We start from the raw sequence: 27,781 nt of genomic DNA on the forward strand, positions 1-27,781 counted from the left end.
TACAATAAATTGTTATATTGGGCGTTGTTCCAGAACAATGGAATTGGATTTCTATTCATATTTTATACATTTAACCCCTAATAGTCGACAGCGTGAAGTCGTTTGATTCGTATAATATTTTTTGGTATCTGAATGTTCTGAATTCTCTTCTGCTGTGCTGAATTTCATTATTTAAATTTTTTGTAGTGCTTGACTAAGGTCTTCTCTTTCTATCTTTACAGGCGAGCGAAAGCTGGCAAGGCTCCGACAGCGAGCAGGTGAGTACCAAGCCGTTTTTTTCTATCCCTTAGTGTTTTTCGCGTTTATCCGCCGTTTGCTTTTGTATTTGGGTCACCTTCGTAAAGACATGAGGTCATCCAGCGGGCGAGCGAGGGTTTTTCTGGCCATTGGACTCTTGGCTTGATGATCCCGGAAGACATATATTCCTCTGCTAGCGAGACCTAACGCAGTTCCCGTATGTGGTGTTGTATCCAGGACATCGAGATATCCGGATTACATTCGTTTCGAGCAAGACGATTTCCTTCTTGAAAAGTTTTGCACTTATGTGAACTGGGGAGAAACTGGAAAATTTACAGTGAACTAGAAAAAACGTATTTAATTATGGCCAGAGAATCGTGTGAAACTTGGGTCTCTCATAAAAATATCAGTATCTATCCTTTATCTTTTGATTATTATTTGAATATGAACGTCTTAAATAGGTCAGGTGTGTATTCATTATCTATTGTACAACAATTTTCCTCGGATCGGCATCTATCCGTTTAATATTGCAGATTTTTACCGATCATTTTGAAACCTGTGTAATATTATTGCTATTCCATTTTCGTATACGAATTTAATAACTGGTTTTCGTTTATTTACGTTATTGCCTTTTCTTATTTCATTTTATTTCTGCATAAGATGGCTAAAACAATTTTTCCTTCCTAAAAATTATATCGATTAAAAAACTGGCTTCTAAAACATAGTCGAAAGTCCCTGTTTGTACTAGCCACACTTTAATTTCTAATGAAGCATGTCTAGTTAAAGGTTTCATTCTTTTTTATGATCTCCCTTAAGGATTTCAATCAATTTTGCAAGAGAGGAAATTATCTCAGAAAATTTATTTTACAAATAATTGCTATCGTTTAATGTAATTATTTTGCTCCGCTAAGTAGTTATGCATTCGTGATTTAGCTTTGTCCATCGCTTCATTTTGTCATGAATGTACAATTTACGTTAATTCACGTTCCAAGTGAAGTAGTTTTCTGAACAATCAAATGGTATCTATTTATAAATGTGTTTACACATTACAGTTCTCCGCCGGCTTGCTAAGCCTTGCTTAAAAATTTATGCTGATTAAGACTGAAGTCTATTTCTTCCTCTCTCACTCTGTTCGATGCACTGCAAAATCCGCTTTGTTTGCATGAGCACGTCTCTCAGAAAATAAGCACTCATCAGTTTTAAACGTCGTCATCATATCCATAATGACTCATTCTGAAGGCTTTTTGTCGTCAGAATAGAAAATGATCCGATATTATCCTATGTCTTCCTTTATTAATTAAATGAAATCGCGGGTAAAAGCTAAGGTTTTTAAAATTATTCAAGGAAATTAGGGAATGCATTGGGAATATCTTACTTGACATCAGATTGGCATGTGATATTGAGGAGAATCCGATAGGATAAGCTCGTAAGCGGAGAAGGCGATCGAGGAAATGTTGTATATGCTAAGACAATGACGATATCAGTGCGGTGGATTAAAAGGAAATTGGAGAAGGAAATTGAAACGGATGTTGTGAAAGAGAATATTTTAGCCAGGGGGTTGAGAAAGAAAGTGTGGTTAGATTTGTACACTTGGTTGAATACAGCAGTGAAAGTAAATTGTGGTGAATTTGGACTTATGGCCAGTATTTCTATGCAAAATTACCACACTCGTGAGTAATTGGAATGCCATGTTGCTTTGACAGGATACCAGGTTGGAGAGTCCTTGTAATTTTTTAGAGCCTCACGTCCGTGCATATTCCGTCACGCGCAAGGCGCTAGATGTTGTTCGCCTTAAAGTTGAGCGCGATGCTCCACTAAGTGGTTCAGCCTTGACGTCACTTAGTGCGCTTGGCAAATAGAAATTCGGTCATTGCGTGAAGTAGAGGCATTCGAGTCTATCCCTGTCCGCTAGCGTCACGGATTTGCAAGTGCGCAGTTTGGGTCGTGATTTTCGCTTTTTCCTCAATTTCCGGCCGTGCCTTGTCTTTTCGCTCCTGTCGTGACTATTTGCTTATTCGCCTCCCTACCCCCATTTCAAATTTTCAATGAACACATTTGTTATTCGAACCCATTCCATAGTTGTTTTTCGTCTCATGAGAAGTCACCTTCTACAATCGAATCATTTTAACGGTCTTTTTCTTGGAACGCATGGTAGAAAGTCCAAGGAAACTTCGCATTACCCTGGAAAACGATGGTATTTCTTTCTGCTGACACTACAATTCGGAAAAAATGAATGTTTCCTATTGATTCGGCAATGTCAGTTAGAATGAACATTGTGCCGCGTATTCGGATAAATATGGAACCCTCACACCTCTTTTATATTTAATACACCACGAGAGTATAATTATCTGCCTACCTTGCCTATGGGATAATAGCCTGTGGGAGTAAACTAACATGCTCTACCTAATGAGCGTGTTGAATCGAATACTTATATTGTAAGAGATGTAATTGTTTATTTTTCTCTGACATAGGTAAATTTTTCGTAATTGTTTCCATATTTTTCCTGCCGCTGGCATTCAGTCTGAAATATTAATGTTTATCAAAGGAATCCATGCTCATCAAAAATTGAATAATCGAAGGTATGCTTTGAAATATGTACTATTTTTTTCTTTTTACCAGGAAATATATGGCTATATTTCATTGTTTGTGTTGTTATATCTCGCGAGCTAGAGCTCAGCGTAAATCCTACCTAGGTAAATTTTTACCTAGGTAAATTTTTCCGTAGCAGAAGCTTGTATCATTTAATAGTCTTGTATTTCCGATCCACCTAAAGACTTTTTTTCATATTTCACTTCGAGTTGTCCTCAATATCGATTCCACAGCTCTTTCTCGATGCTGAAATTCCTTTTGTGATCTGAGGATTCCCGGGATAAGGTTTTTTTTTTGCTGATTGAATGGTTCTTCACTCCGTTTCCCGGTAGAAAATTAAATCACTCTTCGCAGAAAATTAAATCACATTCGTTCCATCGCTGTCTCATAAGAATTGCGATTCTGCGTATTTTGAACCATAAAGACAGACCGGCTTGCCAGATTAAAACTGCAAAATTCTCTAGAATATGGAGATACGCTTGTGGAATTACGAGATTAACCCAGTTCATTTGTAGGTATAAACTCATACCGTACTCATATTTTTAGAGCGTGAATGCGGTGGAATACATCCCTGCTCTATAACTGTTTTCTTATTTGTTGAGTTATCAACTAGTCTGCAGATTGTAATGGGTTGCATACTGCCCCTCATCAATATTCTCTAGTTAGTGCCAACGAAACGTCGAGATGTAGTATTGTATGTTTTCTACTTTTATATTTTAAACCCCCTTCCTCCTCCTCTTATGTACTTCCGTCTTTGGACAAGGAATATCCAGCGTTATTCGAAAATGTAAGCAATCGAACCATTGGCATTTGCCGTATGGGAAAAAATTACCTCATCATATTTTCAGACGTAAATTTTAAATATTTTAGGCATTGGAAAGTATTAATAAAGGTCTACCCTGTTGCCCTAAAAATATAAGATGATGCCGTAAGTGTTAAAAGAGTAACACGGACCCAAAAAAAAGACAACAGACGACCTTTTGACAGGGAGTGCACGGCTTTTATTTCAAAAAAATAGAGCACTGATCGTTTCCAGTGATGGAAAAATCGATTTCAATAAAAATCGGATATTGAATTTAATGGTGCAAGATGGAGGAAATCGAGATCTTCTTCGAGTCTTCGAGTTTCGATCCAAACTCGATTATTCAACTTCGATCTTGGCTATTTTGTTTGATTTCAGCAGCGTCACTACCGGCAAATGATTACCTCCTCCGTCCCTCTTTGTGAAAGACTTATTTAATGCAGGAAAAATTGTAAGGCACGCTCTCGATCATCAAGAAAGCATCTTAAACAGTAGTCTATGATATAAACTTTAGTGAAACCAAATGGTTCAAAGCGGTGATCCCAAAACTTAAATGCGTGTGCATGTATAAATTTTATTACCTAAAATAATTCAAACGTATATTCTGGGTACATTTTAAAGAACTTTTTCTCCTACCGAAATGTGTATTTTGAGTGTTTTTCGTATAAGTAATAGATTTTTTAGCACAAACTGTATTTTTATCAAAAGAAGAACGATCGATATTTGCGATTAATCGATGTGTTGGTTCAAATTTCGATTTTTGTTGAAAAGTCAAGCTGTTCATTTGTGGTATTGGTTTCTGCTACTGTAATGTCTATTTTGAGTGTTTTTCAAATGAATATTCAACATTTGTTCGTACGAAATATTTTTTTTCAAAAAAGAACGATCGATTTTTTTGATTAATCGACGTTTTGGCTCAAATTTCGATTTTTGATGAAAATTCGAACATTTTTTTACGATTAGAAATCGATTGCTTGAAAAATCGCGGAAAAAATGAAATCACCGAAAAAATGAAAAATTTTGACCGAAATTTTTTCATCGCTAAATGTTTCTATCACTTTCCGAACGTTAAGCTTGCCGCAAAGATAGTGTACTCCATCTTTCCTCGTCGAACTTCGGAAAAAATCTGGTATTTCCATTCCGTCGCATCATTCTCCTCCCTCCTCGGATATAAACTTGCAGTTTAACGGCTGCTCCCTCCCCTACCACCGATCCATGCTGCATCTCCTCCCGACGCACGTATTCCCCAAGGCCGCCGAGTCGACTGGTGGGTGGTGGCCCAGCATCGCATTGTCATGCCTCCGCGTCCCGCCGCCTGGCGGAGCGACGGTACCGGAGTTGTGAAAGTTTCAAAAACTCGCGCTCAGCCGACCGATCACTTCGGCTCTTTCCGCCCTCGCTCGGGCGTCTCCGACCGAACCACTCGCCGCCGTCGGGTTGACGTAACCGCATACGCAAAGAGAGGAGGGGGTGGGGAATGCTTCAAAGGCTTACGGAGAAGGGAGGGGGGAGAGTGAGAGTCTACCTTGCTACGTGGGCAAAGAGGGAGAGGGGTTGATATTATGAGAGGCGAAAGAGGTGAGGAATCACACAGGTGTGCCCATTTTATCTCACGGCCCTTACACTCTCCACACAGTTTCGGACGCGTTTTTGTCGGGACAGTTTTTTCGTGTCTCGTGCCCTGAAGTGTATCTCTCGAGCCAGATATTCCTTCCTCGTCCGGCGAGTGCGTTCCTATCGCTTCCCACGCCTGGATGTCGGCGAAGCAAAGCCCCGTGGATGTAGCGCCGCTCTATCTTTCAGTGCATAGCATCAGGCTGGGGAAGGGAGGGGACTTGTACCTCCAAAGCGGCGCTGTATGTCGGCGAATAGGAGGAAAAGTTAACGTCTCTCGATCGAGTTTCGCGAGAGGAAGGAGGAAGATGTGATCGGGCTGTGATTGCGTTATGAAAGGTGACTCGTGAAGGGAATTGTGAACTGGCAAAAGATATACATACCCGACTACCTTTTGTACTTACGTGTTCTGTTGTTGTGAGAATTCTTCCCCTTGGGAATATTCCTTTTGGTATGCGTAAGTGGTTCCTGCTGTTTCTTTTCTAATCAGTGAGTTGTTAAGGAAGGGGGCGAGCCTGGTCGAATTTAGTTCGAAAAGAAGATTGTTCGTTTTAAGTGGCGGAAGTTGGCATAACGGATCTCAAGTGGATGGAACAGGGAGAGGAGGCTAAGGCGCCGTCCTGCCCCGCAAAGAACCGATCTGTGCGCAACCTGCAACCTGAATATTTTAGCCCATCTTTACGGAATCAGTGCTGCAATCGTCTCTCCATTTTCTTCCACATAGGCAAACGAGATGGAGCGATTGCTTCCGATATAGTGCAGCCGAGATATCCATCTGTTTTTCTCGGCATGACTTTGGACTGTTTCAAAGCTGCGTGTGTGGTGTCTTCTTTTCGCGCTTTTTGAGGGTCACTCTCCCCGCTACGCGTCTCAAGAACGCTATCTCACCCTCCCTCCCCGCCGCTCCCCCCCTAGGCGAGCTCTGGTTCAAAACAGTACGGAGGGAGAGGTGTAGAAGCCGGTCGGGCTATTAACGACCGGCGAAGTCGTCCACGCTCGCCGGCTTTGTACGCAGCCGTCATCGCCGGGAGAGATTCCATAAGCCCCCAACCATTTGGTTTGTTTGTTTTACTCCAAAATGAGGAATTTTCAGTTTAGATGACGTGTGCGTCCTGTTTTAGAGGAACTTATGCTGGTCTGAATTCTTTCATTCCTTTACTGTTGCCGGTTTATGAATTAGAAGCCGAATTTCATGCTTCGTTTGACATTTTGATTTGAAGCGTTTACGCCACTAATATGCGACCGAATTAAATGCGTGACTTCAAAATATTCCCTAACTGAAAGTACTCGTATTCATGGGAAATCACAGCATCTAGTATTGAAATAAGTGTGAACGTTGTCGTAATATATCGATTTACATTTCGGATTGTGATTCGAGACTCTTGAGACTACGCTGAATTTTTTACGATGATAATGAAATTGAATTCATCATCAATGCATTTTTACCTTTATATAGTTCACATTATCTGAAGTAATATCAGCAAAATCGATTGTCTAAGTATCTCTATCTCATAATAATGGTGATATAAAATCCTCAGTGTGTGTCCCCATTTCGGACTGAAGATAACAACTAATTAAGGTTTTAATCGTCTCTATGGACGCCAGTTATGAAAACAAAACTGATCACAAATTAGGTGGGAGGAAGTGAGAGGCGAATAAATTTTGAGTTCTTTTTTACTGTTCTCCCGTCTTGTAGATAACTATTTTTGTCTTTCCGGCTTTGGGCACTAGAAACTTTAGCTAAGGCAGTTTCTAGCTTAGTCAATAAGAGCTGATGTGACGGCAGTGTATGCTCTTAAGTCGAAGAGATAAAACGGTGTCACCGACAATTTCTGAGCTATTGTTCACGCATTTTCATCTTTGCATTCCTGGAATTCATTCTCAGAATTAGTACTCGAGGTAGCGGCTGTTGAGTATTCCCTGTTTACGTTGAAATCTCTAATCCAGATTCCATGTGTAATCAATTAATGCTAAATTTTGTACTCACGATAAATCATTTTGGAGGTGGAAGAAAGTGATATAAGTAGCAAGTTTCAAACTACTTTAGGTCTGTTGTCCATTCGTCTTGAACACATAGATCCTGAAGAATTCGTTTTTGATTCTTTGTTTCTCACCATATGCACGGTAAAGGTGAGATAGCTGTTGGGTAAACGACGGTTTTTGAAGTGGAAGTAATTGACATCGGTATGTAGTGTCAAACTTGTTGACACAGCTGTTGCCCATACCTCTTTGTAGACCTGGATCCTGAAGGATTCCTCTTTGAATTCGTTCTCGCCATAAGCACGAGGGGGAGGTGATATTTGCGCGAGGGTGTACCGCGAGACAGAGAAGAGGGGAGGGAGAGAGTGTGTGAGAAGAAGGTGGAAAGAGAAAGAGGGGATAGCAGCCACCCCACTCCCGCTTTTTCAACTTTCCCCTCCATCCAACCCATTTCGCCATCGTTTCGCTGGCGTCCTCGTGAGCTTAGTGTTGTCGGCGGTGAGGTCCGACCAAGTTGGTTCCTTTCGTCGCGAGTTCGAGCGAGTTCTATTCGCTGGAAAGCCTCGCCGCTCGTTTTCTAGACCTTTTTTTTGAAAAAAACTCGCGATTTGGTGTTTGTTTTAAATTTCATCGCGTGTGTATCACCTCCTGGATGTTACGAGGAAATCAGTGCATGTGCTCCCTTGTGGTGTTGAAGCTTAAAAAGTGAATTTGTGTGTTCAAGATTTATAAAAGGAGTGTTTTTCAGTGATAATATCGCAGTTTGTTGGTATATTTTAGTTCCGTTGGAAGTTTGTTTTGTTCCCAGTTCTTGTCCCCTCCACCCCCGCCTCCCCAAGCGCAAGTTTGTTTTGGTTCAAGTGTGTTGACGCCCACCCCTTTTACTCCTGACTCCTCTTCCTCCCCCCCCCCCCCCACCCCAACAAACAACCCAAAATACCGCACGCAAGGATTTGGAACAGAGGTGGGTCGAAAAAATAAGCCGCCATGACTTCGCGGAGGAAAAGGAAGGAGTCGGAGGACGGTTTTATCAAGAAGGTGTCCTCACTGTTCAATCTCGATTCGGTAAGTCGAAGATTATTTGGCGGTATGGGTGGAATTCAGAGAATAGAGTAAAGAAAAGTTTACTACCTTATCCTGTCAATCAATAGGTATTTCTTGTGCAGATTTCTTTCAGAGTTCAGCGGATGGATGAAAGATGAAATTTCTACTTACCTAAGTTCCGTCATCCTTCTTCTGGACTATAAATGTAATTAATGATTTCAAATGCTAAAATTACATGTTTTCATTGATGACAAAACTGAGACGCCGTTTATAAATTGCATTTAAAAGTTAAAATGGGGTTAAAGGGGTAAAAATAAAAATAAATGCCTTCACGAGTGGCAACGTTACCTTTTGGTTTAGTGACGCGAGAGTCGTTGGATCTACAGTTTCGTTTCATGGTCTGTGTGGCTAGTTTGGCAGGAATAGGTAACCCCAAATCAACTACAAACATTTTCGCTAACATTCAATTAGTCATACACATTTTTCGCATCATTATTTTGTCTGATATCTATTTATATTTATCTCTTGATTTTACATCACGCAAACACCGGCTCTGGAAAAATTAATGAATCGCATCACTCCGTTTGTGAGCATGCGAATGTTTTCAAAACCCTACATCGATTAATTAAGTCGTAGTCACTATTGTTAGTTGCTTTACTCACCGTACTATCTCGTGAAAAACCTTAAGTATGTGTTTTATAGCGTGATATTTTACTTATTCTAGACAACAGTTGGTAGGAAGGTAAATGTATCTTCATTTTCTTTGCTAAGCAAGTCCTCTGGGTTACACACCGTCCTGAAATACAAGGAGAATATCTATCTGTTTCATTGACTATATTATATGTTCAAATATTTTCTAAATCAGCTGTTATAGTATTTCACCTCTCTTGTCCTCGAATGTGGACACTCCACTTTGGAAGATTACTAACCGTCGGCCACGTACACCCGCGGTATTCATGTTTCACGGTAATTGTTAATTCAGTTTTTCCACTTAACTATTATGTATTTTATTACATTGATAACGTTCTCCCTCCGGTGCAATATTGATAAGGAAGCGAAATGTGTTTATTCACATTATTACATTCACATCCCGAGTACGAAAACACAACGTTATCTTTTTAATAACTTTAACCATACTAAGCGAGCCAAGGGTTAGTGACTCAGTAACTTCCATTTATCCGGTCGCTTTGTTGTTTATCATTAATCATAGCGACATGATGCTGTTATCATTTTTCAAATTGCGTGCAATCCAATTAAATTTCAATTATATATATTGTTTTCCATCGATGATAAATGCAGAAATTTCGGGCATCAGGTGCTATTCTGCCATTGGGTACCCCAATACTTTCCCGATCGATTCTATTGGTGAATCCTTCCTATATTTTCAACCGCATGAGGAATGTAGATACCGACGTTTGTTCACCATCACTCTAAAGAATCAGCTATCATCTTTCCGTTTCTAATGGTGGCGAATGTGGCTCTCGAAGCCCCCACCTACGATCCTGGATCGAGCTGAAGGAGTGTCCGTCGATACCAAATATTATCTCTTACCAGAAGGTCTGGAGACTTGTTAGAAGGTCTGATCTTAAATCCGCCAAATTTATAGTTTTTTTGCGACATTGAGGCGAGGGCAATTAATCTGAGGCGAGAGAAATTATTACAGCGGAAAAGTATGTAAGTGTAGTACCTTGTATTAAAGATACATCTGATGTGTAAAGAAAACTGAAACGCACGATTTGCCTCTTCCTTATTGTTTATTTGATTCAAGAAGCATCACTCCCTCTTAACTGGTATTTTTCGTGTATAAATATTCAAATAAAACTCTCAATATCACCTTGAAATTCCTGGAAATAAGGTATAAACTGTTCTCATTTATTACTTTGAAGATATCTCTTCATTATTTTATCAATCGTAAAATATTTGAGTTAAAGGCAAATTTTTAACAAATTTTACCGTATTCCTACTACCTGAAATTTTCAATATGATATTGTCAATTTTAAACGAGAAATTTGCTGTTAAATAGATGCAGTATCACCCAATGCGATGCGTCTTTCCTTAAGAAATCTTACCCTCCGAAATCGAGGTTCGGGTGGAGACTGTATACGTGGGAATTGTTGAGTTTCCAATCGGCAAACAGAAACTCGCGGGATTCAGGAGGGATGAGAGAGGGGGGCAGTCCACCGCGACAGCCACCCCATCTTGCTCGCCCGAAAAGTTGTCCCAGCAGTCCGGGGGGGGAAGTTAGCGCGAAGGTCGTCCACCCCGCTGACTTTACTCGGAGTCCTCCGTGGTTAGCGCCCTCGCACTTCACTCGCGTCTGCCGATAGTCGTTCAGTTTTGCCGCGGCCATTTATTTTTCCAATCACCTATCCAAATACCAAATTTCTAGTTTTAATTTTTCAAGCTACCATATGCTTTCATGGGTAGCTCAGTAGGATTTAAACTTTTTTTAGAAACCATACTGGAGAACTGTCTTAATAGGTATGACTGAAATTTTCGATGTTAGCACAACCTAGTTATATACGTTTTAATTTCTGTGTGTTGCAAAATTGAAATTTTTTTTGTTTGTACTTGAAAACTCGTATGCAATTATATATTTATTGCTTACGATTTATTACTTTTATTATCATATTCATATAATAATTTTCTTTATTGAGTTTGTTGGTGATTCGTGATATCTAACGCTCTATCAACGGACAATGAATATTGTACAGTTTTTTTTGCTATCATTTTTACTGAGATAATTTCCTATTTGGGTAGTCATTCATGCTATAAATCTCTGCGTGTATTTTGTTTCTGTCTTTTCAACCCCAATTGAATCACTGAAGTATAATTCTCACGTCACCGCGTACCTATTATGTTTATCTTATGAATTATAGTTCTACTTCGTAGCGCACATTCCTCCCTAATGCCACTAGTTAGCATCGTTCCACAAAGTCGCAGGTGTTTTACGAAATAACGCCCATATGGACTCTCTTTTGTTTGGTAACGCATCGTTAACAGCTGACTGCACTGCTCGCGGATGTCCAAGGCATTTCTATTGAGCGCGCGGACAAAGTAAATTTTTGTCCTTGTTTTTCGAATGTGGTCTTGCGTCATTCGGAGATATTCATTTCAACATGATTGCCTTGTTATTATCAAACACGCCAGCGATTACCTACGTAGAAAAGTGCTAGGTTTATTAATGTATTCCTTCATGGAATAAAAACGCAACCCTACTCAAAAGTACGCAGGGTAGTTATCGCAATCATTAATCACGGTATCCTGCTGCCATTGTATTTATACTCCATTTTTAATGTAAGGTTATTTTTTATAAATATGTGTCTCATTTTAGTTTTATATCGTACCAAATCGTCCTGTTAAAGAAGTATCGAAGTAAGGATTACTGTTTGCTACCACCTGGATATTCCATTTCTCGTTAAATTTCCAGCGACGATGTGAGGTATCGCTCTGAATCTCAGAATATAAATCTGCTACCATGAAAATAATATTTTCTTCAATTAAGAGGAATCTAATTGGATTTTCTGGTTATTTTTCTTCCAAATTATCGGATTTTCAACGGACAATGCCCATGAGAGATAATGTCTGCGAGTGTGCGGTAGCTCTTATTGCCTTTTTCTTCAGGCTTATCTCTTAATCCGCATATGTCATGACATGTTGATAATTTTTTTAGTAAATATTCGTATGCGGCGGTTGATCCTCGTAAATACCCCTGCTAACTTTTTCACTCTCGATTGGAATTTTTCCTTCGTCAGAAGCAAGAGAAATGGGTAGGCGAAAAACCGAATGAGAAGTCTGTTTGTAGCTGTTGTGAAGTTGACGACGCATTTCTTACGGCTTGGGTTTCCATAAGAAATAGCCCAATGACTGTGTTCAGAGCCTAATTGGAGAATTATCTCCCCCGAAATCCTTTTAGTGGGTAATCTGAGATAGCTGTGTTTCATTCCTTTTTAGGGAAAAGGTGTTTACCTAAGGCGAGGTTTCTTAGTCCTACTTCGCTTATCTTGGCGGTGGGCGAAGTAAAAAGTTTTGTCCAATATCCTCTGTTGTACAGGTGCATCAAGTGCTGTAAACTTATTTAGAAGTAACTTTGCAAAGAGATTAATTTTCTGGCGTCCACTATTATTTTCATCCGGTGGATCGAAATGCCTTCATTATGCTTTCATTTATATAGGAGAACACGTTTAGCTCAGGTGTATTATAAACTTTCATTTTTTGTGTAGTAATGAATGGCAAGGATATATTGACTTATTTACATTTCCAACAAATTTAGTGATTGGTAAAGAATAATTTTCAAATATAGATTAGAGGGTGGTGCTTTCTGTTCCTTTATTGCATGGAAAGAAGAGTTAGGCGATTCAAGTATTTCTCACCGCAGCACCGCAATCATAAAATATAAAATTGATGATTCAATATGGCATGAAAATTGGAAAAAAATCTAACGGAATAAATACAATCACAGCTTATTTTGATAAATGTTTCGCCTTCAGCTCTCACCCTTGGAAAATAGAATCCCCTCGAACGAGCATAATTGCTATTTTTTGTGAACATTACAAAACAATCAAACAATTGCAAAAAACTTAGATTATGGTCAACGAATTTTCAGAGTATGTAGAACAGACCTTTTTCAACATTTTTTCTGTATTTATAACGTAAAAGTTTAGCATATGAGAAAAAAGGTAAAATTTTCAAATTTGAAGCGAAGGCAAACATTGACTGGAAGTCAAACATATATACCATAAAACTTTCCTCAACTCGTTGTTGGTTCCTCAACTGTTTCGTCTCAGTCATTTGTGAAGGCGTCTCTTTGAAGTCATATCAGCGTCTTCTAGGCAAGTGATTCAGTTGTTTGTCGCACCAAAGTAAATTGTTTGCCTCATTTGGTGCGTGCTGGCTGGCGACAGACACCATCAGTAAGCTCTATTGCTTTCCGCTTGGATTGTCGTCCTTGCTTCGACCATTGTTTGAGCTTTATGGATATATCCTTTTAAATGCTACATTTCGTTTTGTATTTCCACCATACTGCATAAGTGTTCCAGACTTCTGCCATTTTAAATGAATTGTGTGTTCGATAATTCCGTTCAAATAGATTTTTTTTACGTAAAACGATCGTCACATTCGTTGTCTCGCGCGTGACTTCATGCAATCGAATCCATTTAATGAAAAATAAATCACTTTCTTATTCCGCAAACATTTATGTGGATTGATTTTTTTTTTCATCATATTTTCTACCTATATTTTATGCTTACTTTCTAATTAGATCTATTGATCGACGCCTAAAAAGTGCTTTTGGCGCCTTTGACCCTGGCAGTACATATACCCATCGTATACCTAGCAAGCCATGTTGAAAGGTTGCATTGTTGTAAACTATTTGAATCGACTATGCGACATTCACTTTTGATTACGTTCCGGGGAATATATGACTCTATCTAAACGACCAATCAACAGTCGACTTCTGGTCGATCATCTCTGTTACCTGTGCCCTGTGAAAACACGTTATCGTTGACATCAATATCCTTTGTTATACTTTAGTCATTCAAAGTCGGTCACAAAATCGCCTTCATAAAGAACCAATCCCAGGAGTTTCCTGTCAGTGATACTATCTTTGTGTTTGCGTGAAATGAATGGCTGCAGTCAACAAATTCTTTTTAAGTAATGCTAACAAATTATTGACCTGAGGACCTGAGGCTTACCCAGCATTTTTTATGGATGAATTGACTCGAGAGTTTCATCTAGGGAAGGGTAAAAAATAATTGGGTACGATATAAGATACTTATATCGAAATTCAAGCAAATAATTACGTGAATTATTTTGCTACTTTTCAACTGACAATGAGGGTAATCAATTATCAGTTGAGTTCGAGCAGATTAAGTTCAAAATTTTCCTCTGTGTTGAATCACTCATAACTCCAATGTGCATTATTTATTAGTCATTTTAATTTTATAGTGTTTAATTATAATCTAGCTGAGTAACCCTCAATTACAATGCAACTATACACTTTTACTATGACAAAAATGGACAATATCTAATCGTATCTATTGGAAAAAAAATATTCTTTTTTTTGAGAAATTAGATAAATCATCTAAAAAAACTGTTAATTGTTACTAAATTTTTTTGTTCAATTTCTCTGGTCATTCCTCTCTGTAAAATAATGCCATAATATAATATTTTTATCTTGTTATCATTCTCTTTTTCTAAACTAGAAATTATTAATTATGTTGTGAGTCTCAGTTCGCGTCCAATCTTAGAGTGACCTTTTTTGTTTCCGAGAGGCTTTCATCCCCTGTTTGGAATGCTAAAAAGTCATCCCCTGCCATTGGAAATGTCTTTTTTTATCGTTTATATTTATATATCCCGCCCATTCCTCCTATTATTGCATAAACGCGTACAGAAACCTGTTACGGAGGGTTAAGGGGGGGGAGGAGCCGGCGTGCTAGCCGGGTGAATGACACCGGCGATAGGTTTTTGATACGGAGGTGGCTTCTTCGCTCTCCTGCCCCGTCCAGTCTTAAGGCCATCCAAGGCTGGACTTTTTTCCCTTGTTGTTTTCGGGTTCGCGTGCCAAAAATGGAAGAGCTGAGCTGCGTGTGGGAAGATTTGTATTTTTTCTTTCCTTTGCTGTTAGTCAGTATTGGATGTAGCGGTCGGATCTCCCAACTCGAGTTTCATTGAATAGAGAATTTTCGATTCAAATGCAGTGCTACTCCTTTTTCGTGCGAATTGTGCTGTTCGCATTATTTATTTAGGCTAATAGCGTGTTTATTATATAATACCTCGTTTGTCAATACCGGCCGTGTGGAGAGTAAAAACTAAGGGAAAAGTTAACGGTAGGCATTGATCGAATTGAGAAAAATAACTTTTGAGCTTATCTTTGAGGAGATCCCTTGGCGTCACTTGCCGGTAAAAATGGGTAATAGACTTAATTTCATCGGCTGGCTTGCTATGAAAATTGAAGATACTTTACTATCCTAGTTCTCTCACCAGCCTGCTAACATTTTAGTTTTATGATATTGTTTGAAACAGAGATAAACCATTTAGAATTGCTAAGTATAAAAAGTAGATACATTATATGTTCTATTTATCTCTGTATAACATCAGCATCTGCGGTTATTAAAGTTTGGAGGTATAGTTCATTCTTAATTATGCGCGTTCACTTGTTGACTTTGGTAGCATCTTTTTAAGATTTAACATTTTGTTTTTCTTCAAAAGTTGATTTTTTAATATTATATGATGGGACAGTAAAATTGAATTTTGAAGATTTTTGAAATCTTCTGTTGCTTACTATATACCTTGCCTTATATCCAAAACTATTTTATTATGCATTAAGGCAATACCTGGAAAAATTTGTGATTTTACCATCGTATGATTGGTTCGATTTAGATCGGTTTTTCTCAATTGTTTTGAATTTCGGAAACTTGAGAGTGGGTGAATACTGTAAACGCTGTCTGCGGGGGTATGTTCGCGGCTGCGCAATCCAAGACAATTAGGTTTCACATGTGTTATTCAAACAGATTTTGCTATCACATACTGCATCCATTGAAGTTAAACATTTCATTGGCATGTATTCAACGCTAATTTTTAAGTACCTTTTTTCCAGCTATTTTAGCTGACGGTTCAAATTTTTTATGCACTTAACTTCATTTACGGAAGTCATTTGCTAATAACTCCATGCGTATTCCAGAGACTATGCTACGTTTTATTTTCATCACGATTCGTATGGTATAACGAAAATTATATCAGTATTTTGTCAAAATGACGTAAACGCAGCGATCATCATTTATTGTATGCTACGACAGTTTTTGACGTGAGAACCTGAGTTAAAATTAAGACTATCAGAAGTAATTTCCGTAAAATGAGGGCCGGAAAGCCAACTTTTATGGACGTTAGTTGATGATATATTTAAGGAGTTTTCGTGCCTCAGACCAACATCCTTAATCGTTAAAAATTGCGGCCACAGCTTTGCAGGCACGGAAAATTCCATTGGCAGAGCACACACGGCAGATCTTCTGTCAGTGCTGGAGTTAGAAAATTCCAGGGGTAAGGAGAAGTGGCCTCGGCCGGGAATTGAACCCAGAAGCTTTGAAGCGTAGAAGGGCGAATAGGCTGCATTTTTGTTTGAGGCACTTCGCGCGCTTTATCGGATGTCTGGCTCAATGCTTAGTTGATGCAAATGTTTGTATTTTCTCACATTTTCCCCTCATTGATGTGAGGGATGTTTGAGGAAATGTTTTGTCCACCAATTTGTTTATAAGATTATGAACACAACTGCAGGAACCCTCGTGAGGCACATTTTCACTACTATGGCTGTGATTTAACTAATGGGCCGTGAAAATATGGAAGGAAAGTTTAATTATATGCTTATTTTGGGGCTTTTTTATTCCAGTTTCTCTTTATGTTATTTCTTCATCGTCCGCCCAGCAAAAAAATTCTTTTAATCGCCTGTTCGGCAGTTCAGTTACTTTATTTTATCGTTTGTGGTGCGATAAACTGAATTCCCTCAGATGTGATTCAGAGGAGTGTTGAGAAAATGTGTGTGCATTTCTACCTTTGTAATTAATTAAATATTTTAAATTTATTTGTCAGTTGCTCTAATAAATTCTGTACAAATATGAAAATTCAATACCAATCATACCATTAGTCATTACCACCTAGTACTTTGGCGAAATGATATCATCCCTACCTCACTGAATGACACCCGTCCAGAATTACTCTCGATGTGTCTATTATCCGGAACTCCTTCAGTCTCTGGCTAGTTCATGTGTAAATGGGTATTATGGGAAAGAACTGATTGAATTTTCATGGCGTAAGTTTTCCGGATAGTCTTCGTCCCTTCGTCATACATGGTTTAATTATGAATTCAGGTTAATGAGTCTTACGGGCATTGAAGTTATCCCTCCCCGCCACTGACCGCACTTTCAGAATTTTACCTTACATTGTTGGGTACTTGAGGATTCTCGCTACCCTACCTCCCTTATAATTTTACCTGTATCCCGGCGTGGAAACTTCCACCTTGGAACAGGTAATTTCCCCTGAGAGCTGTTTTTGATGGTTCCCCGACTGTTAAGTATTCTTCGTCGTGCATTTGTTTAAGAACGTCCTGGGGGCTGCCGCTCTCGCTTGCTTCATAATTTGTGCCGAGGCGCTCCGGCCTCACTGTCCCTGAGTCATCTTGTCAGCTTTTCCTTGCGTAATTAGCAGTGCCGCCGTTGATCCCATTCCTTCTTTAATATCTATCCTCGTATCGTTGGTATATTTAAGCTATGTTCCATCCGCTGTACAAATCTCAAAGGCTGTAATTCGCTCTAATTTACGCTATTAAAAAGTGCTTTGTCGAAATTTATTAAGTCATCATCATTTTCACGGGTTATTAATCTTAAGATTTGCTTGGCGCAGCTCTCCTATCTCATTTCTCCTATCAGCTAATCTTTTCACACCTATGTATTTCTTCTCTTTCACCACCTTCTTTACCTGCTCTGTATATTTTGTTCGAAGTCTTCCTTTTCGATTCTTGCCATCTTTTTGTCCAATGGTTGTCGTCATCTGGCCATCATATCTCAAGATGTGACCTATAAAGTTGTTCCGTCTTTTTATCTACGTTTTTTAGACTTTTATTCTCCCCTACTCTTCTTAGGACTTCTTCATTAATTACTCGTTCGATCCATTTGATCCTCATCATTCTTTTGTATCACCACATTTTCAAAACCTCTTCCCTTGATTTATCTGCTGCTGTTATTTTATTAATTCAGTAATTTATTAGCGATGCCGAAGTTATATCGCCTCTAAATGACGCCCGTTTAGAATTGCTAAAAAATATTTATACTGCGTCTAGGTCTGGCCTGACTTCTCTTCTAATTTTTATTTGTGGAGGTTGTCTTAGGACGCTCCCATTTGTTTGGGGCCTATTGTTTAGTACTTTTGGGTTATCTTGCTAGAGCTCAAGAAAATCCAGTCGCTCGATCGCTTGTGAAATCAATCGAGCTAAGCATGTCATCTTAAATGTTTCAAAAACTCCCATCTAGACTTGAAGACGCTGACTAATATGTAAGCGAATCTGTTGTTTACAAAAGCCAACAGACGTGGTGAGAACTCGAGTAAAATGCCGAGATCATACTTATATCCGCTTTGGTTATTGGTTGTGCAAAAACTCCATAGAGGAAAAATCATTCGCCCTGACTGGGATTCGAACCCGGATCCATTTATTTTCGGTCGAGTTCTTTAGCCAGTTAGTAAGCTGCCGAGGCGTCATTCTCTCCTGTGGAAATTTGTTGACTATATGGACAAGGTGGTTTATTGGTACATTAAAAAAAAGCTATTTGTTATGATTAATGGTGTTGGCAGACAGTCCCATCCATCAACAAGGAAATTTAAGCATAACCATCTCAGTGTTATTCCATTTCCCTTTTTAGTTCCGATATTCAGCAGCTGATTATATTTATTTGCAATTGCAATGTTACATTTGGACTCTAATGCTATGGCCAATGTAAAAAAAATATTTCTTTATTTGAGTGACTTTCCGGTGGACTATGACGCCTATCAAGCCACCAATCCGTATCATTTTTATTACAATTCTAAAAGCACTATAGATATCTTTTTCGGAAAAAATGCAATCTGCGATTAAATGGTTCGCTATATTACATTTTATGCATTTACATGTCCAGTAGCGCCGATGTCATTTCCATTGCTATAATTCTTTGAATTAAATAACCATTTACATTCTTTCAGCGATAAGTGACCAGTCAGATAATCTTGGTTGGGGAAAATAGTCATTTCTTTTACCCTTTTGCGGAAACCTCGTCTTTTGCCAAACAGAGGAGCCATCATCTCTGAGCCACACAATCCGTGTAATTGAGGCGGCTTGAGGTTTTTTGCGGCTCTCAAGGTGTAATGAATCTTAATGACTGTTCTACACTTCTTTATGTCCGCAGATGAGCCCATTATCTCGACATTTAGGAACCGTGATGGATGTAACGAGCGGGCAAAGAATCATTCACATCATTTGGACCGTCCAATACTATATTTTTGTATTCTAACTGAAAAAACGAAACTTAGGATTTATCAGAGTTCCAGAATAACCTTTGTTTCTGTGTTCATCATAATGAATAGCTGTTCTAATCATTTTAATGATTTAATGATCTATGACCTACTCTTCCATATGCTCCGAAGATGATGGAAACAATTGGGTCAAAATTTCTCAGGTTCCCCAAGAGATAATACAATTATAGTCGGTCAAATAAGTGTTACTTGTAACCAAGTTTACCTGGTGGCGAGCCCGAGAGAATGTCGTCCACATTATTCACTAAGTTAAATGTGTAAAAACACGTGTAAAATCACACGTGATGAAATCCATTCATGATCTTCGTGCTTAATTTATCGCCTCTTTATTTATTACCTTTCACGTAATTTTAGCATATGTCGAAGTCACTTAATTTATCATAATGAAAGAATTTATCTATTTGCAATCTTCTTTATTTCTTCCGACCCAGGTTGCGGCATAAAAATATTATTTTGTGCGAAAAATTATGTTCCAAAACCTGGGTCGATATTAAGATTTCCACCCATTTACGCCGGAAACTATCTTTTATTTAAGGTCTATGGACATACTGTGCATTCTCCACCTACCTACCTTCCGTAACATCTTGGAAGGACAGTAGCGTGTGACAGTCAGAATTGAACTTCCACACCCTTTTACTCCATTTAAATGAATTAATTGATGATTATCTCTGAAATAAGATTGACATATTTTCATGGTTTGTATTTTTCTCTCCCTTGCGTTGCTAGTAGATATGTATTGTACCCCTTTCTTTAAATTTCATAAGTCCGGGTAGGCCTGCAAACAGTGTCAATGAAAAAATGGCATATTTTCGAGATACCATCGTATTTTTTTATATCCATATCCCTTTATGCTCTTCAGTTTACTGCTCCGTCACGTCCTTTTAAAGCATAATTCGTGTTTTCAATTGTGTGAAATTCCGCCGTAAAAACTGGTTTTGCAGCTTTATGGCATTTTATTGTGATAGAAATCACGTTCTCCGCTATTAAATTGGTTCCAATTGCGTATTTTATTTGTCGTCCATAGAAACAATTAGTGATGAGGATAAAATAGTGATTACGCTTGAACATGCCTCTTGCGTCAGTCGGTAGGTACTCTTTTTTTAAATCGATTTTTACTTTCAAAATTCTGGTTTTATATTTGATCATCCCTGCGAGAAAAAAATGACTGGTGTGTACGCAATACTATCTTGATACGAAAATATTTATCTTTACGCTGCTTCTTGTACATTACTTGGTGTGTTCATAATTATTGTGTTTTTCAAATACTCAATGTACATGAATTACCTTTGAGGCAAGTTTCTTCTATTACTTCTGGGTACATTTAATTGTTTTGTGATTTCCGGGAAAATTCCGGCGTTGATTTTTTCATTGGTCACTCTTTCTTTGATTGCTTGCGTTTGGAAACAAATGACTTCTGGGGAACGGGATGAAAATAAAACTTCAACCATTTCTATCGGGAATATTTTGGACTTTTTTCCATATACGCCCTACCACAATGGGGTCCTTCACTCAGGCCACATTCATCAATAGAGCTGGCTTGATGGATGGGAAAGATAGTTTACGACGAAAAAAATCTTCCCCATTCAGCCATTCTCCAACTGCTTTAAATTAAAAACCGCGGAAGTCGCTGCGGAATTCCCATGAGTCAGTGACATCATTAGATTTCTTATTCATTTATTGGATCTGGAAGATATCTGTAATTTACTTTTCAGTGATGGAAGAAATCGGTTACAAGAGTGTCAACAACAATCATCCACGCGAGAACCTTGGTCATGACTGATTATGTGTAGTAGCGGGGAAGCGGAAGCACGCACGGAGTGAGCTCATGACGTCATCAACTTATCTCCGAAAGGGTTTTAATTAGGCCATATATTTTTGGTCGCGAATGGCTCGAGGATTTGGCGATTGATCGAAAATCGGTATAATGCGAACCTCTTTATTTTTCACTCTCGGCCACAATTAATAATAATAATAATAAAATTCCTTTATTCGGGCGAGGTTGAGACTAAAAAGTCCCCTCTTCCACCTAACCCTTCGATAACGTCAATGCAAGCATAATAAAAAATGGTGGACAAACGTTTACAATACAAAGAATGTACAATATACACTGTTTGTGAAATGTCAAAAATATAAACAACTATTAGTGAAAATTTTGTGTAAAAAAGATTTCTGTTTGTGGGAAAAAACATGAGGATAAGGGTGTAATATCCTTCAGCCTGTGTACTATTTCGGTACACGGACGGACCAGCGGCGTGGCTGTTTCATCCCTGCGTTCGCTCCGTCATTCAGCCTGAGGCCTTGTTTGACGAACTAGCGGTGGCACAAAAAAGAGGAAGTTAATCCATGGCCTCTGGCGACAATCAAGTGAAAAAAAAAATTGAATGCCTACGTTGTGCGTTCTTGTGGCTCTTTCCCTTTAATCCCCATAGTAGAGGCGCGTCTATTGAAAAAAAATGGATTGCATACGTGGCTCTCTAATGGCTATGGGTGCGCTATGCGCTTCCGGTGGGGAGCTAACATTTCCCTGCGTGTCTCCCGCGGCACTAATCCTCAGAGAGGGGAGTCGTTAACGCAGACAAAAATTCGCAATTCATTGGAATAATTTGGTACATGTAAGGAAAAGTTACGTTTTTGTGAAAAAATCTTCATAATTCATCCATTCTTGCATAAGTTCAAAAACAAAACGCCAGTGTTATCTAGAACTATTCATGAGTCACTGACGTCCTTTGAGTGCAGGTTCATCGACTGGCTCAAGGGTAACCGCTCTTTTTAAGGGAATGAATCGCTCATAATAGCATAAACAACAAGGAATGACGTGAGGAGGATACTAGGAAGAGAGGATTGACAGAGAAGCGGTGACCCGCGCGGCGATGAGCCCGTGACGTCATAAAAATATCTGCGATCGGGAAAATAATCGATTTATCAGCAGGAATTTGTTCGGCAAATTGTTAACGGATGGAAAATAAGGGAATACAGTTCCCATGGCGTTTAAAACTTTAGAATGGTCGAACATTATTTATAAAATTGGAAAATGAGCTTGGTCATCAGGGGACCTGAGTGCCGCTTGCCGTTTTCAAAACTACTTCTCGTAAATAGTAAAAGAGCCTTTCATGTGTAAGCTAACACTACGTCACTCAATCGCGCTTAATTTCGTTTTAGATAGGGAATTTTCTTGACCACTGATCTCTTTCATTAATACCATTATTATATCCGCTTAAAAAAACTGAAGGATATCTTGTGGAACCCATTGCATGACCAGTGTGATTAACGCCCGGTTTTATAAATTATGGGTCAAATTTTGAGGAGTATGAAAGCCTTAGTTTCCGAATTCTTCCATTCAAGCCCCTTTGTAGATCCGACCTTTAGTATAAACTAATTTGCATTACTTTTCCCCAGAGTTCCCCAGACTAATCCGCAGAGTTCCTCAAAGTATTAGATCCCCAAAGAAATTAATTCAGCAGCTTGCGTAGCCTCCAAAAAAGGTCGCTTTGAGAATAACTTAAATAATAATCTATTACAGTGAATTGATTTGGCGATCACATGTTTTGCACCTTTCCATAATTAGTTACTGTTTAAGGACAAGAGAATCATACAATTTTCAAATGCTTGTGTGTCCACGAGATGAAAATCTCTCCTTAATTAAGTTGTTGCCTTGATCAGCTGTTAGCTCTCTTTGCCTTATGGGTGTCGGTGGCGGAAAAGAACGAATTTTGGTACAGAAACTTGCGAGATGCAGCGCGTCATAGAGTGGACTGTCGTAACGCCATGGACTTATTCCCTCAAGAATCGTGTCGCCAACATTAATCTGACTTTCTCTTTTTCTATGTCCTTTCTCATAACCGCAAATGTCAACAAACATAGTTAGATGGGACTCCTTGGTATCGGCATTGCATCGCGTTGTTGCGCAACTGTGGACGTCACTTGAGATTAGCGATCTCTGAAAAGAGGTGCAATGAAAGTGGAACTGTGGGGAGAGTGGAGCGTAAGGTGATAATGGGTTGAATACTCGATTTATTGCTCTGTAGCCAGAATGGCTCAACGAATCCTTACGCTTGTTCTGTCATTCGCACTGCTTGCCTTACAGAGAAGTGATTATTCTTCTTCTTAGCGTCTTTGACCTATGATTCGGGTATGAATTCTGGATAAATTTGAAGAATGAAATTAATATACCCTTGCTCAGAAAGCACATGCAGGAAGCACATGTAAGAATACGTGATGGGTATCTGACGTTGAAAGACATTGAATGGTACTTTAAATATACTAAGGTTAACATTAGTCCTCGGTAAAGAGCCAATCAATGTGCTCAACATATAAAGACACGGTAATTTGCTTGCCACAAATGGCTGAAAATAGCGAATCCTTGTGAACTGAAGAAAAATGTATTACCGTTTCAAAAGTTATGGTATTGCAAAATCTCTCACAAGTCTGATTGAAAGGACTTAGAATTGATTTAAAAGTGAATGAAGCCGTATAGAAGCTCATAAAAGTACAAATGAGGGAAAAATGTATAAAATACAGAGCAATTTAAATTTAAATGTAAAAGGTTGAAGAGAACGTGCGATACGTTCTCTCCTTAGGCGGGAGGTCAGCATCTTACTACGGGAGGGAACTTCACTAAGCATTTAGACACCGATTTGTCGGCCTAGCATACATATAAAAACTACATTTTATTAAAAATTTGCGCTAAAAATAAAAATTACGTTCTTTACGAGCCATTGAGGCGGGACAGAGGCAAAAATATCAAACAAGTTAGTAACTATATCGGAATCACCGGTAGAATTTAATCTCAAATTGTCACGAAATTTTTTAAGCATTTTTGTCAGCTAGACTGAAAAAACATTCTCTTCAAACGCTTCATTTTTAGTGGTGCGCACCTTACTTGTATGGAATGGTTTGGATTGCTTATAGAATTGAAGGAAGACACACCTGGCGTCATCTTTCTGAGAACGAAAGGCACCTCAGGCATATTAGAACACATCATTCCCGCTCTTGTTTCACCGTGGAAAAAATGCTGGGAGGAATCCCCATTGGGTTTTTTTTTTAAGTATACTTCATACCGGCGGGATTGCTGCTTTTGAGGAAGAAAGCGCCATTATTGGGGTATTGCATCCTTTCCCTCAAGTTTAATGTTATGGGTTTACCGCCTATGCTAATAGCGTGCGCCCTTCAAAACTCCATCCTCAGTATCAGTGATGAAGTCGTACTTTGATTCCATGGAATAGAGCTTCCGCCGATCGCCACCGGGTTGTAAGCATTTTAACTTCCCGTGCTTGTGTATTCAGAGTGCGTGAGGTGCCACTCCTCTGACCGACGACAACCCTCTTAAGGTATCAACCTCTCCATGCAACGGTCATGTCCTCGCAATACATAACCCGATTCATGGGGACACGGTTTTGGCAAGGTTGGGGAAGCATGCTAGGATTGCCATCGAGCTCGCTATTAGACATCGCGAAGTCGTGGAATTTCCCGATCATCCTGTTGTGTTGTTTCATGATTCGGAGAAAACGCCGATGTTTTGCGAACAAATGCCACATTGTTTTCCACTTTCTTCAATCCCTAAAATTCACTAACTCTTGCTTTAATTTGTGGCATTCCATTATAAGTTTCCTGGATATCAGAAAATTACTTATACCATTATTATTATTGCTTCTATTCCTTTCTTACAAAGCATGATAAGTCAAGTTCGATCTGAGTGTAGCATGATTCAGTACTCCCTCTATCCCGGCCATTATGTATATTTTGGTGACGTGGTGATCCTTAGAAACGTATATATTATTAAATGTTTGGACAATCAGAATAAACCTTAATCAACGTTTCTCTCACTCTCAAATTTCAAAATTTCATACAAATTACCGAGGAAAATCGCTCAAATCCAAGATTCAGGCAAATGTTGAAAATGTTCTCCTCAATATACCCTTAGCCTTTTAAGATGGTGGCCTAAATTTAAGCGAGTCACCTGTTAATAAATTTTTAATTGTATTGCGGTCTGAGTTTAAGAGTACGAATCTATTCAAATACTCCGGTCGTATTTTTTCCCATTCCGCGACGATCAATTGTAAAAAAAAAACTTAAGCAGCCACAATGAAACGTTATGGGAGCTTTGAGTAGTCTCCTGTCAGCATTTTTCTATGTTTCAAATTTAGAAAATTAACATTTTAGAAAATTCAGAGAAAAAAGGTCAAATTTGAGATGTTGGCTAAGTTTGCCAAGGTTCTATTTTGTATGCTCCGGAAATTTCAAGCTCATGACATAAAATTTAAAAGGGTTGTTAGTTAAGAATTTTTACTGGTCGGGTGGGAATGATTCCTCCTTTTAATATTTTACGATAAGTTGTGAATCTGTTGGGCTCTTTATCTCGATTTATATCTCATAGCGTTATTGGATTTCCACCCATCTTATTTCCTTTTTTCTTGTTTCCTTCTTTGGTTATTCTTTGTAAATATACCTCAATCCTCTTTCTGAGGTCTCTCAAAGCTTTTCTAATTCCGGTACTGGTCACTCGACGTGAACATAAATTTAAACTTATTCCACTTTCCACACTGGGCATTTGACCACCGTTCTAGTCTTTCTATTCAGGAATCAATATTTTATATTTCAATTCCATTATGGGATTTTGAATATAAACAAGGTTACCATTCATCTTCACCTTTGGGTAATTGTTGTCAGCAATATTGATAGTTACGTCGTAAATTCGTTGAAAAAGTGCAATGAGTATTCGAAGCATGAATAGCACACGGATTTTTTTATTCAATTGTTATTCAGAAATTTTCAATGCTCTTATGTACTAGGTTGTAAAGATTCTTCTATTCACTTGCATCAATACCACCTGTTATACTTGAAACCAGTGGTAAATGCGTTCTGGTCGAGATAGTCATTGAAATCCGCGTTAGGGGATGAAATAATACAATGAGTATCATTTGAATAATTTTATGGAGCAACATACCGTACATGGATCAGAGTGTTTCCAGTTCGTAAATGGTATTGTGCTCTAGGGAGGCAGTCGTAATCAGATGTTTTAGAGCCTCGCTTATTGTTTTCCTTGCTCTCTGCTAATCTTTGTAAGGTCCCTTTTGGGAATGAAACTTCTTAATTTAGGGAAGATAAAATAGCAGGCCTGGTCTTTAAATTGACTTAATGGTTTTAACTGGCACACATACACGTCGGCGGTTTTTGATCTGAACATAATCAGACAAGTTTCATTTCTCGCTTTCTTTTATGTTCTCTCTCGTTGTAATGGAAAGTTACCTATAATTTATAAACCTCTTTCCTTTTTTTATCATTGCTCGTTTTGTAAATTAGAACATTTTGTGCGAAATGGTTGAAGGAAACTCATTCCTCTATTGGTCAGCTTAATAAATGTTTCATGATTATATTTTTATGAATTAATTGCTTTTGTTTAATGCTAGGGCTTATATGCGTAAGGCTATATTTGGTTACTTGAATTTAAAGTTTGACCTACTTGGTAATTTTTATTTCCTTTGCGTGTTTTCATTGCTAAGAAGTCTGGCATTTGTGTAGTTGTGGTTGCAATATTGGTAGTTACATCGTAAATTCGTTTAAAAAGTGCTGTCGGAGATTCGATGCATGAATAGCATATGGATTTTTTTATTCCAGTGGTATGCCGAAATTGTCAATGCGCTTATGTGCTAGACCGTTAATTTTCTTCTAATCAGTTGTATTTAAGACTCTCCTAATAATTTCTTATTTTCTTTGCGTTTTATCCTCACTACAAAGTCTAGCATTGATTCCTGTGCTTCAGAAGAAAGTGTTACTTCAGCGGAACCTAAAAATGTGGTAGTGGTTTAAGAGTACGCCTCACTTCCGCTTGACCGGGCTTTTGTCATGACGTGTTACTCGCTAAAAAACGTATGCTTTCATTTTGCGTTTTTTTTCCTTCAGAATTTGAAAATTATTCCTCAGCATATTCTCAGATCTAATATTTTAATGCGTTGTATGCAGGCAAATGTTGAAAAAGGTCTACTTTATGTTTGATGAAATTTTCAGCAAAATAGCGTCAATTTTAATTGATGAATTAGTCATGAAACTATCCAAAATACGACTGGCCTAATCGGAGTGGTTCGTACCCTTGATGAGAGGCAATTAAATAAATTGTTATTTGTCCCCGTCGTTTGTCTATACATTTCGATTAAAATTAAAAAATGATTAAAATGAGAAAAATAAGCAGTCAGGTGCTGTTTCATTGTTTCGATGTGTAAAAATTATTTATTACGAAGTTGAAGAGGCTAATGAGAGTTGAAAGAGGCTAATCAATTGATCACGCATTCTGTGACTTCTTAAACGTCTTCTTAGCATCGTTGAAGTGAAGGTGAACGATCGAGAAGGACGAAACGATTACGGTTCTTGTTCGACTGACTCTAAAATGAAAACTTGAAGGCGAAACGTAACGGTTCCATGTGAGGTTGAGTGGAGTGGATTTCCTTACGAGTCCTATCTTTAGGTTAA

The 27,781-nt window shown here is 38.5% G+C and overlaps 1 protein-coding gene across 8 annotated transcripts in view; it reads left to right on the top strand.

The window, feature by feature from the left end:
- The window catches only part of LOC124163629 (disks large 1 tumor suppressor protein), a 1,021,363-nt gene that overhangs the window by 798,195 nt on the left and 195,387 nt on the right, over nucleotides 1-27,781 (top strand). For 7 of the 8 annotated variants that reach the window (XM_046540661.1, XM_046540665.1, XM_046540663.1 and 4 more), the window contains one exon: nucleotides 222-257. In XM_046540661.1, coding sequence (XP_046396617.1) covers nucleotides 222-257 — 36 coding nt within the window. Of the gene's footprint in view, nucleotides 1-221; nucleotides 258-5,301; nucleotides 8,288-27,781 lie in introns of those variants that run through there. The other variant, XM_046540669.1, reaches the window with a different exon arrangement.

This window comes from Ischnura elegans, chromosome 8, assembly GCF_921293095.1.
Source record: "Ischnura elegans chromosome 8, ioIscEleg1.1, whole genome shotgun sequence".
Taxonomy (NCBI): domain Eukaryota; kingdom Metazoa; phylum Arthropoda; class Insecta; order Odonata; family Coenagrionidae; genus Ischnura; species Ischnura elegans.